Raw genomic sequence first — 15,780 nt, 5'->3', positions numbered from 1 at the left:
AGTTCTAGTTCATCTGGTGTGGGTATTCCTGTGCTTAACCCGCTGCGCTACCGCCCGACTAGGTGTGGGTATTCCTAAAGGGGTTAAGTAAGACTTGTATGGAGGGAAAGGGTTGACTATAGCAGCTATAACCACAATATGATCTGAGAAAACTACTTTGGCTTTTTCCAGGAGGCAAACAATCCCCAGGCCTCTTACAACCCTCCTTTGCATAAAGGTTATTTGAATTGTTCCATGGCCTTTGTCACATTTCAAATATCCTCATTAGCTAGAGGAACCCAGGATTTCATTGGTTGGCTGTTTCAGACCAACTTTAAACTATCTATTCAAGACTGGCTTCACTCACTAAAAAGATCGTGATGGGACTCATCAACAACCACTCAAATGCAGACAGACAGCCGCCTTCCACCCACTTGACCCACCTGGTTAGAACTCTTGTCAAAGGCATGGGCATCATGTTTGAAATTAAAGCAAGGTGGTCCAGGAGGTGGCACAATGGATAAAGCACTGGATGCTCAACCATGAGGTCCTGAGTTCAATCTCTAGCAGCACATGTACCATAGTGATACCTGGTTTGTTCTGTCTCTCCTATCTTTCTCATTAATAAATAAATAAAATCTTTAAAAAAAGAAATTAAAGCAAGAGTTAGTTTTAATATTTTCTTCCTTTTCATAAATTTTTTTTTTCCTGTTTTTGTTTGTCTCAATAAAGACTGCATCATGAAAAGGAGAAAACCTAAACTAAAGTGAGTTAAAAACTTTGTCTCCAACTGAAGATTGTGGCTCAGCCCTGAGTCGAGGTAAGATCCAGTGGTACATATGGGTGAGAACCATGTTCAGTGACATCAGCACACTCTTCCTTTTTCCTTTCAGTTTTCCTTTCTCTCTCCCTTCCTTTTCTATTGCTTTCACTTTCCAAGTTTTCTTTTTCTCTTCCCTTCTGGAAACTCAGTGTACCTCAAGAGGGATTACTGGACTGGTGGGAGTCTGGATTGAAAGAAACAAATGGAAATGACTGAAGACCACATGTAATCTTCTCCTAATATTCCAGTTGCTGTGAGAATTCTCCCACTGCTGTTGAAAAATTCTTTCTGGGAGTCAGGCAGAAGCACAGTGGGTTAAGCGCAGGTGGTGCAAATCGCAAGGACCAGTGTAAGGATCCTCGTTTGAGCGCCCCCTCCCACCTGCAGGGGGGTCGCTTCACAGATGGTGAAGCAGGTCTGCAGGTGTCTATCTTTCTCTCCTCCCCTTTCTTCTCCTCCTCTCTCCATTTCTCTCTGTCCTATCCAACAACGACGACATCATCAACAACAATAATAATAACTACAATAATAAGACAAGGGCAACAAAAGGGAATGAATAAATATTTAAAAAAGAAAGAAAAGTTCTTTCCTTGGAAAGCAACTAAATATAATCTTTTACATTTATAGCCTAAATCTCAGAATTTATTTCTCTCCTCTCACCATCCCTTCCTCCACTATGAGTCCACTGCTCCTGGAGGCTATTTTTTTCAGTTTTGTTGTCCTTATTTATCGTTGTTATTTTGTTGTTCTCGGATAGGACAGAGAGAAACTGAGAGAGGAGGGGAAGACGGGGAAAGAAAGATAGACACCTGCAAACTGCTTCACTGCCCTTGAAGCAACCCTCCTGCAGGTGGGGAGCCGGGGGCTTGAACCTCAATCCTTTCAATAGTCCATGCTCTTAGCACCATGTGCATTTAATTTGCTGCAACACCTACTGCCCCCCCTTATGATCTCCATCTTTTTTTTTTTAACATTCCATTTATTTATTTGATAGAGACAGAGAGGAACTGATTTAAAGAGAAAGATACACCTGTAGCACTATTTTAGTGCTCATGAAGCTTTTCCCCTGCAAGTAGTAACCAGAGGCTTAAACCTGGGTCCTTGTACATTGTGACATGCACACACTACCAGGGGGCACCACCACCCTGTTTGTTTTTGTTTGTTTTGTTTTTACTATAGCATTGCTCAGCTCTGATTTATGGTAATGAGAGGAGTTGAACCTGGGACCACAGAGCCTCATGCATGAGTCTTTTGTGTAACCACCATGCTATCTTCCTAGCTATACCAATCAACTATATATAGATATATAGATATAGATACACACACACACACACACACACACACACACACATATACATACTTGTCAACAATTCTCTTTCTGCTCTCTTGTTTTTCTGATAGAAGGGGGGCAGGTAGAATGTCCTTCTGTTTGGATCTGTCCAATGTTTCCTAATTATTAGACTCAGATAATTCCTTTTTTGGAGAATTCTACCACTGAATCACCCATGCAGATAATTCCTTTTTTGGAGGAATATCATAAAAGATTGCTGTGTTTGTCTCCTTCCACCCTATAGAATGATATATATTTTAGATTTTTTTTGTTACTTATAGTGCTAATTTATCACTTCTGTAAGAAGTAAAAGTTCCTTTACTGTGAAGTTGTTTTTCCCTTTAAAGTAAATACTTGTGGGGGCCAGGCAGTAGTGCACTTGGTTGAGCACACATGCTACAGTGCACAAGGATCCAGGTTCAAGCCTCTGGTCCCCACTTGCAGGGCGAAAACTTCACAAGTGATGAAGCAGTGCTGCAGCTGTCTCTCTTTCTCCCTCTCTATCTTCCCCTTCCCTCACTTAATTTCTGTCTCTATCAAACAAACAAATAAATAAAATTAATGCTAGTGGAAAGTCCTTTAAACTATTTAACTGTTTTATTCCTCAGCAGACTTTTATCCATTTATTTACATCATGTAGATTTAATGATTTGCCGCTTGTTTGATCATTTCCCTTGTAACTGACTGCCCATCTCTGCTACACTTCCTCTCATCTAACCTGCTCTACTTCCAATTTCATTCAGGACTTCACCCCACTCTCATGCCTCCCTTGTTCTTGATCTGCTCTGGCTACTGAATTTAGGACTAAATTATTTAGGAGTGGGAGAGAATAGAAAAGGAAAGCACCTCCTATATTCTTTATCTTCCTATCATTTCATTATTATTATTTTTTTAACCAGAGCACTGCTCAGCCCTGACTTGTAATGGTGCAAATTGAACCTGGAACCTTTGGTGCCTCAGGCATGAGAGTCTTTTTGAAGAACCATTATGCTATATCCCCCACCCCCTCCCATTCATTCTGACTATCCTGATCCCTCTCACTCCATTCAGCCCTCACATCCATCTTTCCAAACACTCAAGGTAAGACTGAACGTTTGGCCTAAATTCCTCTAGGAAGAGTATAAGGATCTAAATTGTGGTGTGGGGGGTGTTACCATCATGGCAAGTGTGGTTTCTTTGACTTTGTCAAGAGAAAGAATCTTACTAAGCAAGGAAGGAAAGAGAAAAAAGTATAGGAGTAAAGCTCAGTGAATAAATAGCTCAGAAAGAAAAATAAGTCTCAAGCTCCTTTGTTTCAGGAACTTTCTAGAATTCTTGGGATTTGGGATCATCTTGAAAGTGACTCCTCACGCTCATTTTGTTCAAGGTCCATGATGACTTTGTCCACTGTCCACAGCTTCTGGTCCCATAGCAGTCAGCTCTGGGAGAGCAGCCATGGGTGTTATTTTTCTAAATTAATTTATTTATTCATGAGAGAGATAGGAGAGGGAGAAAGAGCCAGACATCACTGTGGTACATGTGATGTATGGGATTGAACTTGGGAACTCATGGTATGGAATCCAGTGCTTTATCCACTGTGCCACCTCCCAGACTACAGAGCCACCTCCAGCACCACAGCCATGAGTGTTATTAGCAGAACCCCCTGATAACCTTCAGAGCAATAAAGCACATTTTGCTCTTTATCAGATTATGACTATTTTTAAAAGAGGAATTTTTAAATATTTTAGCTTTACTTTATTTGATAAGACAGAAATTGAGAGGGAAGGGTGGTAACGAAGGAGAGATGGGGCTGGGCGCTGGTGCGCCAGGTTAGTCCGAAGCGCAAGGACCAGCTCAAGGATCCCAGTTGGAGCCCCCTGGCTCCCCATCTGCAGGGGGTTTGCTTCACAAGCAGTGAAGCAGGTCTAAGCAGGTCTGCAGGCATTTCTCTCTCCCTCTCTATCTTCTCTTCCTCACTCAATTTCTCTGTCCTATCCAATTAAAAAAAAATGGGGGAAAGGGGCTGGGTGGTGGCGCACCTGGTTGAGCGTACATGTTACAGTGCTCAAAGGCCCAGGCTAGAGCCTCTGCTCCCCACCTGCAAGGGGAAAGCTTCATGAGTGGTGAAGCAGGGCTGCAGGTGTCTTTTGTTGTCTCTCTTCCTATCACCCCCTTCCCTCTCAGTTTCTGGCTATCTCAATCCTATAAATAAATAAAGATGAAAAATTAAACCTTTAAAAATAATGGGGGGAATGGCCTCCAGGAGCAGTGGATTTATAGTGCAGGCAGAGCTCCAGCAATAACCCTAGAGAAGAGAAAGAGAGAGAGAGAGAGAGAGAAAGAGAAAGAGAGAGGGGAGGGGAGAGGGACGCCTGCAGCATTGCTTCACCTCTGGTGAGGCTTTCTCCCTGAAGGTGGGAACCAAAGGCTTAAACCAAAGTCCTTGTGCTTGAAAACACATGCACTTAAGAGGGTGCTCCACCACCCTGCCCCAATTGTGACCTTTTCAGTCAGGGAGTCAAAGGGAAGAAATTTAAAGGGACAGGCTTACCTTTTCACAGTCTTTCACTTCCTTCCATTATGTGATAGTGTTACCACTTGCCCATTTTTCTATGATCCTGCCTTCTCTTCCTAAGTCATACTTACACCTATTTCTATTTCTGAGTACCTTTTCTTTTTTTTCTTCTCTCTCTGGATCATGATGGAATTAGGTTTCAGAGCCCTCTAGAAATCTTCCCCTAACTTTCTACCCCTCTGGGGGTATGGACCAAAATTCTTTTTGGGGTTCAGAAGGTGGAAGGTCTGGCTTCTGCAATTGCTTCTCCACTGGATATGGGTGTTGGTGTGCTGATCCATACCCCTAGCCTGTTTCTTTCTTTCTTTTTTTTTTCCCCTAGCCTGTTTCTTTCCTTAGTGGGGTAGGGCTCTGGAGAGGTAAGGTTCTGGGACACATTGGTGAGGTCTTCTGCCCATGAGTTCAGGATGGAATCATAGTAGCATCTGCAACTTGGTGGCTGAAAGGCAGTTAAGATATGATTTACTGGGAGTCAGACCGTAGCACAGCAGGCTAAGTGCACATGGTGCGAAGCACAAGGACCAGCAAAAGGATCCCAGTTTGAGCCCTCGGCTCCCCATCTGCAGGGGAATCACTTCACAAGTGATGAAGCAGGTCTGCAGGTGTCTGTCTTTCTCTCCCCCTTCTGTCTTCTCCTCCTCTCTCCATTTCTCTCTGTCCTATCTAACAACGACAACAACAATAATAACTACAACAACAATGAAAAACAACAAGGGCAACAAAAGGGAAAATAAATTTTTAAAAAAGATATGATTTACTTTATCTCCCCATGAAAGATACACTATATGAATTCAGTAACTTCATAAGTTCTGTTCAAATATGTATCCTAAACTAAACATAGTACCTGGAATATATATCATAGACATTGACAAAATTTGTTGAACTAGTCAGAAAATAAAGCAACTTCATTATTTTGTTAAATGTCCTGTTTCTGATAATTGTACCTCCATCCTCTCAATTTCCTGAAATGTTTATGTAAGCACTGAAGAAGAACAGCATGACGTCTACCACAAAGATCATTGAGCAAGCTGACCTCTGCATTCCACACCCCCACGATCCGGGCGGTCTTCAGAATATGTTGGACGGAGGAGAATATGCTCCTTTTGTATCTCCTCCCATGTTAGAGAGCAATTTTATTCAGGTAAATAACATTTGATCCTCGAATTCCAGTCCAGTAACTCCAGTAATTTATTTTCTCAAAGATAATTACAAAAGGTTGAGAGAATTATTTTAAGAGTGGTAAGTATGATACAATTCATAAGCACAGTCTTGGAACTTTAAATAACCCTTAAGACAGTTATAATACTAAATGAGGATTCATTTGAAATTTTCCCAACAAGTTCTCATAGTAACTCTGTCCTAATGTTACCATAGCTGACATTCTATCCTAATTCTTCCCAAAATTGTATTAAGAGACTATAGTGTTTTTTAGAACATCCTGCAATAGCATTCAAACACCTCTTTTAATAAACTAAGTGGAAGTTTTAAAGAACAGCATCCATGATACAGCTTGGAATTAAGATGACTTTTGTCTCTTAGTGCTGAAGGTAAAATATAATTCCCAAGGTAGCGCAATGGGTTAAGTGCATGTGGTGCCAAGTACAAGGAGCAGCATGAGGATTCTGGTTTGAGTCCCTGGCTCCCCACCTGCAGGGGAGTCACTTCACAGGTGGTGAAGCAGGTCTGCAGGTGTCTATCTTTCTCTGCCCCTCTCTGTCTTCCCCTCATCTCTCCATTTCTCTGTCCTATCCAACAACGATGACATCAGTAGCAACAACAATAACTCCAACAATAAAACAACAAAGGCAATAAAAGGGAATAAATATATATACAATTCCCAAGTTGTATCAGGAAGAAAAATTCTCAGAAAAGTACCTACATTATAAACGAAACATTTAAATGCATTTAGGAGCAGTTCTAACTCTCCTCTACATATTTGTCACTAAAATAATCAAAGGAGGGAGTCAGGCAGTAGCGCAGCGCCACGAAGTGCAAGGACCGGTGTAAGGATCCCTGTTTGAGCCTCCTGCTCCCCACCTATAGGGGAGTCACTTCACAGGAGGTGAAGCAGGTCTGCAGGTGTGTCTCTGTCTCTTTTCTTTTTTTTTTTATATTTATTTATTTTCCCTTTTTGTTGCCCTTATTGTTTAACATTGTTGTGGTTATTGATGTCATCATTGTTGTTGGCTAGGACAGAGAGAAATAGAGAGAGGAGGGGAAGACAGAGAGGGGGAGAGAAAGATAGACACCTGCAGACCTGCTTCACCGCCTGTGAAGGGACTCCCTTGCAGGTGGGGACTCTGTCTCTTTTCATCTCTGTCTCCCCCTTCTCTCTCAATTTCTCTCTGACTCTATCCAATAAAAAATAAATAAAAAGTGGTCCAGGATGTGGCGCAGTGGATAAAGCATTGATTCTCAACCATGAGGTCCCAAGTTCGATCCCCGGTAGCACATGTACCAGAGTGATGGCTGGTTCTTTTTCTCCTCCTATCTTTCTCATAAACAAATAAATAAATAAATTCTTTTTTAAATAAATAAAAATAAATTTTAAAAAATAGTCAAAGGAATGGGGAAATGTCACAATCTAACACAAAGCACATACACTCAAACATCTTCTCAGCTGATTCCAGAATTGTGACAGGGAAGACCACAGACACAGCATCATCTTCTATAAACATGTTCTCTGCACTGATGACTGGGTGCAAGGGCGGGACACTACAGGAAATAGGGGTTCCCTAATGCCCTGAGGACCACAGATGTTTAAGTGATTCCCCAGGGCATGACTCTGAGAAGCAGTCATTAGTGGGGTTACCACCCTTTTCTTTTTTTCTTTTTTCTTTTTTTTTTTTTTTTTACCAGAGCACTGCTCAGCTCTGGCTTATGGTGGTGCAGGGGATTGAACCTGGGACTTTGGAGCCTCAAGCATGACACGCTCTTTGCATAACCATTATGCTATCTACCCCTGCCCTACCACCCTTTTCTAAGGTTACTCTTCTCTGACCTCTATCATATTCCTGTCTCTCACCCTCTGTCTAGAGGAAAGAAAAGAAAAATTGCCATTGGGAGCAGTGGAGTTATGCAGGCACTGAACCACAGTAATATATATATATATATATATATATATATATATATATATATATATATACATACACATACATATACATTTTTTGTGACAAAAAAATCAATGGCTATGTAGAATATAACATATTGTTATGTGTAAATTTGTGCCATTCATCCTCTTTATCACTAAGTATATCCTTTGAGAGACAGTTGTTAAACATTTGCTAGAACACCACTGCCTGCTCCCCCACTAAGTTCTCTAAGTTCCCTGTTAAATGCACCCACAGCACAGCACAGCACCCTGAACTCATACTTGATAGAACACATCTTACATGCTTAGTTGTTTAATGTTCACTTTCCCTGGGGTCAGGGGCTGGGCCTTTCTGATCACTGTGATGTGAAGACTTCAAAATGTCACAAGAAGGGAAGGGAAACAGCATAGTGGTTATGCATACTTTCATGCCTGAGCCTCCAAAGTCCCTGGCTCAATCATCTGGCACTACTATAAACCAGAGCTGAGCAGTGCTCTGGGAATTATTAAAAAAAAAAAGAATGATATGTGGCATGATAAAGGTATTGATTATTCCTACAGTGGCACTCATATGACAATATATAATAAAAAAGTCACAAGAACAAGTGAGTAAACAAATGCATCAGGTTCATGTCTCCTATATTATTCACACTGCTCAAGTAGACAGGGTTGTTCAGGTTATTCACTTTATTAGAAAAACCCTCTTCCTGGTCTCTGTTTTAGGTCAACAGGAGAGGTGAATCCATTTACCTTCATAACAGAGCCAACTGGGTGACAGTTGGCATCTGTTCTTCCAGTCAGACCCACAAGATCCCCAACGTGATGCTGCTGGCTCATCTGACACCCACTGCCCAGAAAGATGCAGAGCCCCTGTACAAAAGTCTCCTGACAAATCCTTCTCCAGAAAGACTAGTGCTCACCAGGTGAGTTACAAAGGGAAGAGATTAAGGAACCCTCAAAAAGTATGAGTTCACCCATGTGGGGGAGATAGCATAATGGTTCTGCAAAAAGACTTGCATGCTTGAGGTTCCAGAGTCCCAGAGTCAGTCCTCTGCATCACCATAAACCAGAAAGCATGGTCTATCCCTGAGGAGCTAAAAATGAAAACAACTGGCAACAATTGCTCCCAGGGAACATCTCACCTCTCCTCTTTACTATACAAATGTCCTTACCATCCAGAAAATAGGCAGGTGATCTCAGTGGGGATTACTTCACACATTTGTGTATCATTCTTTCACAAGGGCCATGTTAATCTTCTCTGCATCATTCTAATTTTAGTTTATGTGCTGCCAAAGCAAGCATAGTGGGGTTTTTGTTTGTTTGTTTGTTTTAATTTAAGGATCCAGAACTGAAAATTCACCATACATGTCTCTCAAGAACATGCCTCTCTCACACCTCAACATCCCAACTTCCATAAGAATTCCCTGTGGGAGACCAAGAGGGGGTGGCACATCTCAGTGTACATGAGTGTACACATCTCTATACATGAAGATCCATGTTCAAGTCCCCAGTTCCCACCTGCAGGAGGAAAGCTTCTCTAGCTGATAAACGTGCTGCAGATCTCTCTGTCTCCTTCCCTCTCAACTTCTCTGTCTTTATCCAAAAGAAAAAAGAGAGACTAAGAAAGAATTTCCTATGGATTTATCTCAGTCCACCACTAACTTGCTTTATGACTTAGAATATACTTTGCAAGATTAAGCAGGATTCTTGTGATCAATGATGATCAACTTTTCAGTCCATCAAAGTTTTAGGGAAATGATTTAAGTGTGATAGTCTTCCTGAGCCTAGGTATACATACTTCTTCTTCTTGCGTTTGCCCTTCTTCCGTAGCCAGTCAACAGCAAAGCTGTCAGGAGCTGCTTGTTGCTGGCTTTGAAAGTGACTGGGATCCATGTGGATTCAGTCGGCTAGGAAGGATCGTCAGTTTCCCCAATGAATGGGTACTCACAGGATGCACCACGAGAAGGTCGATCCAATGCAACCCGGTATACATACTAAATTTGAGCTTCAGAAACTAAGAACCAGCCCTGGGCACAGGACAGTCATAAGAAGGCACTGCTCACCCTATGCTTGACCCTCCCTAGGCCTGTTTGGGAGACAAGTATGCTGTCCTGAGTCTTATTCTCCAAATTGCTGTAAACACATAAAAGGAAATATATTAGATTCGGCTTCCCAGATGACACCTGCATTTTTTGTAGGTTTCTCCCTCTACAGTTTGTGACTCTTACTGTGCACAATTTTGAGAACATGCGCCTCAAAATAAAACTGGTGAGTGGTAGAGCCTACTACCTACAACTCTGCGCCCCTGCATACAAACAGGACACATTATTTTGTCAATGGGTGGAGCTCATTTCCTTTTTAAATCAGGAGAAAGCCAAAGCTTCCAAAATGTCAGAAATCTCAAGCCTCTCAGCAATCACAAACAGCACCGACATCACAGGATCAACTGACATCATGGATATTGCAGCGTTTACAATGGCACAGACCTCACACATGTACACATCCCCAGATCCTGGACATGGCATAGAAAGCATAGATTTCTCAGAATTCTCAGATGTCACTGATGTCACCGATGTCACCGATGTCCCAGAAAATGAGGTCACAGAGGCTCCAGATGTAAGAATTGTCACAGAAGTCACAGAACTCACGGATATAGGTGATGCCACAAACTTCTCAGGAGTCACAGTGGTGTTTGAAAATGATGACATAATAAGAGCCAAGCAAAGGGAAAAGGTACGTAATGTGGAACTTTCATTCTTCAATAGTCAGGCACGAGTGGTGATAAGATTCAGTCTTCCTGCTTAGCTACCTGGCATTAATCAAAGTGCTGTGGAACTTACTATGAGTAACAATGAGATCTGACCAGTTTTACAGTAAGATTTAACCTCTGAGCTCTGGGTAACAAGCAGTCGTAGGATGTCTCCTGGAGAAGCCAGTGAGGAGCCTTACTGCCAAATGTAAGTTGGCATCAGAAAACTACAGCAGGTGGAAAGGACTTTGCAGTCAGAGTCAGGAGCTGGGTTAGACTCCTACCCTACTACATATTAGTGTGGGAAAATCACTGAAACTGCGTGAGCCTTAGTTTCCTCATCTCTAAAAACGAGGATACCAATGTCATATAAGGGCATATAAGAGTATACAGTACTTTGAAGGATAAGGTGAAAATTCAATAGGCAAAAGTAAGGGTGGGAATGGAAAAAATTAAAAATCAGATGAGTGATTTTAGAAAAAAACTAGGGGAGGAAGAAAGTCGGAAAGTGAGGAAAGTGCTGGGGAGATCGTTATGCAAAAAGACTCTCCCACCTGAGGCTCTAAAGTCCCAGGTTCAATCTTAAACCAGTGCTATAGGAAGAATAAAATAAAATGAAATGACTAGGAGAAACATAGAACCATCCCCCCAAATGATTCATTCAATCTGGCTACAGCAAAAAAAAATATATATATATATGTATATATGTATATGTATGTGTATGTGTATATGTATATGTATATGTATATGTATATGTATATGTATATGTATATGTATATGTATATGTATATGTATATGTATATGTATATGTATATGTATATGTATATATGGAGAATATTAAGATGCAGAGTTGGAGCTGGATGCTCAGTCACCAGTCACTAGACCTAGGGTTCAAGCCCAGGTCCCCACCTATAGGGCGAAAACTTCACAAGAGGTGGAGCAGTTATGTAGGTGTTTCTGATTCTCTCTTCCTATTTGTCTGTCACTCACTATCAGAAATAAATATTTTTTAATATGTAGGATTCAATAACTTTGCAAATCTTGAATGCCAAATTAAGAGGTGTGGACTTCACTCTTTGGTACCTTAGTACAAAAGGTTTCTGTACAAGGAAATGAAGGAGGTGTTCGTTTTTCAATTCTATTTTTTAATGATTTAATAATGATCAGAAAATAAGAGGCATATAGTTCCCACCAGCAGAGTTCTGCATCCCATCCCCTCCACTGGAAGCTTTCCTATTCTTTATCCCTCTGGGAATTTGGACCGAAATTCTTTATGGGGTGCAGAAGGTGGAAGGTCTGGCTTCTGTAATTGCTTCTCCACAAAACATGGGCACTGGCAGGTCAGTCCCTACCCCCAGCCTGTTTTAATCTTTCCTTAGGGGAGTAGGGTTCTGGAGATGTGGGGGCTCTAGAGTATACTGATGAGGTCTTCTGCCCAGGGAAATCAGATTGGCTTCCTGGTAGGATCTGCAACTTGGTGGCTGAAAAAGTTTTAAGATATAAAGAAGAACAATTTTTTTTTTTTTTGGTCTCCAGGGTTATTGCTGGGGCTCAGTGCCTACAACATGAATCCACTGCTCCTGGAGGTTATTTTTCCCCCTTTTGTTGCCCTTGTTTTGTCGTTGTTGTAGTTATTGTTGTTGGATAAGACAGAGAGAAATGGAGAGAGGAGGGGAAGACAGAGAAGGGGAGAGAAAGATTGACAATTACAGACCTGCTTCACCGCATGTAAAGCTACTTCCCTGCAGGTGGGGAGCCGGGTCTGGAATTGGGATCCTTGAGCTGGTCCTTGAGCTTCACCCCATGTGCGCTTACCCCACTGCGCTACTGCCCGATCCCCAGCAGAACAATTATATATATATATATATAAAATCAGGAACCTAAAGGTAAGAATATAGCAGGCGGGATTTGGGGTCTTCATTTTGGGAAAACTAGTAGGCCTATTTTAGGTATATTCCAAGGGGCCCACGACTTTACTAATTTTTGCCTGAGCCCAACAACTAAACATGCAGGGTGAGCTAAAGGTATTATCTGGGGAGATGGTGTCAGTGTTGGAAATAAGACTAGAAAGCTGGATCAGGGAAGAGTAGCTCCCAAATATGGGGAAAGTATATAAATATTGTTAACTATAAACCCCATCTATTTTATTTGGGGCCCATATTCAGCACAGGAACTTGGTTAAAAAAAAATAATAATAATCCAGGGGGTCAGGTGGTGGCACAGCGGTTTAAGCGCTCCTGGCTCAAATTGCAAGGATCACCGTAGGGGTCCTGGTTAGAGCCCCCCGGCTCCCCACCTGCAGGGGAGTTGCTTCACAGGCGGTGAAGCTGGTCTGCAGGTGTGTCTTTCTCTCCCCCTCTCAGTGTTCCCCTCCTCTCTCCATATCTCTCTGTCCTATCCAACAACGAACGACATCAACAATAACAATAAATAACTACAAGACTACAACAACAAGGGCAACAAAAGGGGGGAAAGATGGCCTCCAGGAGTAGTGGATTCATGGTGCAGGCACTGAGCCCCAGCAATAACCTTGAAGGCAAAATAAAAAATTAATCCAAAGGGTCGAGCAGTAGTGCAGCGGGTTAAGAAGACATGGGGCAAAGTGCAAGTACTGGCTTAAAGATCCGGGTTGGAGACCCTGACTCCACACCTGCAAGTGGTGGAGCAGGTCTGCAGGTGTCTGTCTTTCTCTCCCCTCCTGTCTTCTCTTCCTCTCTCAATTTCTCTGTCCTATCCAACAACAGTGACAGCAATGACAACAATAACAATCACAACAACAAGAATTTTAAAAAGGGGGGGGCAACAAAAAGGGGAAAAATGGCCTCCAGGAGCAGTGGATCTGTGGTGCAGGCACCAAGCCCCAGTGATAACTCTGGAGGCAAAAAAAAAAAAAAAAAGATTAATTCCAAATATCTGCCATAGGGCAATGACTAAATTGATTTAAAATCATGACTGGTGGTTGGGTGCTCTATTTTCTTCTTCTGGAGTAGCCTTTCAGACTAGGGAGGCAGCATAATGGTTATGTAAACTTTCATGTCTGAGGCTCCAGTGATCCCAGGTTTAATCTCCAACACTACCATGATCCAGAACTCAACAATGCTCTGGTAAAAAAAAAAAGGTAACCATTGTATCTGGCAATATCGTAAGGTAAGCACTTAGTAAATATTTGTGAAATGAATGAGTATAGCTATTAAAATTGTTGAAGTGGGTCAGTGAGATGGCTCACTGGGTTGTGTATAGGCCTTGCCATGTGCAGCCCAACTTTGAGCCCTGGCATCACATGTGAAATAATATGGCACTAGAGCAAACTCCACTGTTGTGGTGTGTCTGTCTGTCTATCTAAATGGAAAACTTGCACATATGTGAATCTCAGGCTCAAAACCTAATTAAAATTGTTGAAGAATTTTTCTTTATTTATGTTCAAGATAGAACTTATAAAGATGGAAAATTAAGGGGGGGGAGGAAGACAATGATTCCTACTATACAAAATTCATTTTAGATTTATGCAGTGGAAATGTTGCTAACAGTTTATTTCTTATTTATTTTCCCTTTTGTTGACCTTGTAGTTTTTTTTATTGTTGTTGTACTTATTATTGTTAATATTATTGATGTCGTCGTTGTTAGATAGGACAGAGAGAAATGGAGAGAGGAGGGGAAGACATAGAGGGGGAGAGAAAGATAGACACCTGCAGACCTGCTTCACCGCCTGTGAAGCGACTTCCCTGCAGGTAGGGAGTCGGTTGCTTCGCACCATGTGCGCTTAACCTGCTGTGCTACCGCCTGACTCCCCTAACAGTTTATGTCTTGATTATGGGATTATAGGTAACTCAAGGTTTGTTTGCTTATTTATCGGATAAAGATAGAAATTGAGAGGGAAGGAGGAAGATAGAGGAGGGCCCGGTGGTAGAGCACCTGGTTGAGTGCACATATTATTACAGTGTGCAAGGACCTGGATTCGAGTCCCTGGTCCCCACCTGCAATGGGAAAGCTTCACGAGTAGTGAAGCAGTGTCTCTATGTCTCTCTCCCTCTCTGTCACCCCTTTCCTCCTTGATTTCTGGCTATCTCTATCCAATAAATAAAGATAATAAAAAATTAAGAGAGACTGAGACAGACACCTACAGCATCATTTCACCATTCATGAAGCTTTCCCCCCACAGGTGGGAACCCAAGTTTGAGCTAATGTGTGTGTGTGTGTGTGTGCTTAACCAGGTGCACCACTACCCAGCCCCACAAGGCTTTTTTTTATAATTTTCCAGACTTACTGTATTCCACATAAAATAATTTTAATTAGAAAAATTAATCATTTTACATAGTTTTAAGTGACATAATAAAATGCTAATAATAAAAGCACTAAGTGAAAAACACAGGACACAGAGGACCAGGAGATGGTAGAGAACATGGTTTGGAGCCTTCAGCTGTCACATGGGAACACTTGTTTGCGGAAGCTTCATGAGTGGTAAAGTAATACTGCAGTTCTCTCCTCTCTCTGTCTCTCTTCCTCTTTGTCTTTCAACCTCTACCAAAAGAAAAAGATTCCACCAAGAGTGGAGAACGCCAGTGAAAATGCCAATGGCAAAATAAAAAAAAAAAAAAAGAAAGAAAGAAAAAGAAAAGAAACATATAGTGCCCAGAATTGTAATATGGTCAAAAAGCAAACACATACAAAATAAATAAATGAGTAAAAAGAGCAAAATAAAATATTTCATGGCAGTATTAGTCATTAGTCTATGGTCAGTGGCATCAAACAAGCAATACTTTTCTTCTTTTGTATTACATCTTACATGATTTTCAGATATGCTGTAATAAAAGGTATTATGTCCAGTGTCAGGAAAAAATTAGGTTCTATCTTTAAGGAGAAAAAAATATTATATTTCAAAGAAATATAATGGAGACTGTGAAGTATGTTGTGGCAGTGGGAGGAAGAAGATGCAGTTAGAGAAGTTCTAGGGAGAAAGAATACTCAGGAATAACTGGGAAAGGCCATGAAAGGAGACAGGACAGTGAGTGAAGTGGTGGACATTTGGGGTACAAATTTTAGCTATTGGTTCTAAGTTTTTGTTTTATCATATTTTTATCTGTGACTAGTAGTGGTTTACAGAGTTTTAAGATTGCAAGTTATAGTTCCACACTGCACACACCAACGAAGTACTATGCCCTCACCCTTCCAAGGATAACCACCCTAGTTCTCAGAAAGTCTAAGAGGTAGTGTGTTTGCTTCTAGATTATTTATTTGTTTTTGCAAGTTCATGTGT

At 41.4% G+C, this 15,780-nt stretch overlaps 1 protein-coding gene and 1 non-coding gene across 5 annotated transcripts in view; one reads left to right on the top strand and one right to left on the bottom strand.

Moving 5' to 3' along the window:
• The window catches only part of GARIN2 (golgi associated RAB2 interactor family member 2), a 45,109-nt gene that overhangs the window by 9,108 nt on the left and 20,221 nt on the right, over positions 1–15,780 (top strand). The window contains exons 2-5 of one of the 4 annotated variants that reach the window (XM_060174786.1): positions 712–799; positions 5,675–5,827; positions 8,501–8,700; positions 9,976–10,510. In XM_060174786.1, coding sequence (XP_060030769.1) covers positions 5,684–5,827; positions 8,501–8,700; positions 9,976–10,510 — 879 coding nt within the window. In that variant the 5' untranslated portion in view covers positions 712–799; positions 5,675–5,683. Of the gene's footprint in view, positions 1–711; positions 800–5,666; positions 5,828–8,500; positions 8,701–9,975; positions 10,511–15,780 lie in introns of all 4 variants that reach the window. The other 3 variants (XM_060174784.1, XM_060174787.1, XM_060174788.1) reach the window with 3 other exon arrangements.
• LOC132533600 (U6 spliceosomal RNA) lies at positions 8,973–9,075 on the bottom strand. Its single transcript, XR_009545463.1, has one exon. It is a non-coding gene; the product is annotated as a U6 spliceosomal RNA (small nuclear RNA).

The sequence above is a fragment of the Erinaceus europaeus genome, chromosome 16 (assembly GCF_950295315.1).
Source record: "Erinaceus europaeus chromosome 16, mEriEur2.1, whole genome shotgun sequence".
Lineage (NCBI taxonomy): Eukaryota > Metazoa > Chordata > Mammalia > Eulipotyphla > Erinaceidae > Erinaceus > Erinaceus europaeus.
The sequence above is the reverse complement of the archived record's forward strand: the minus strand, read 5'-3'. Positions and strand labels throughout refer to the sequence as shown.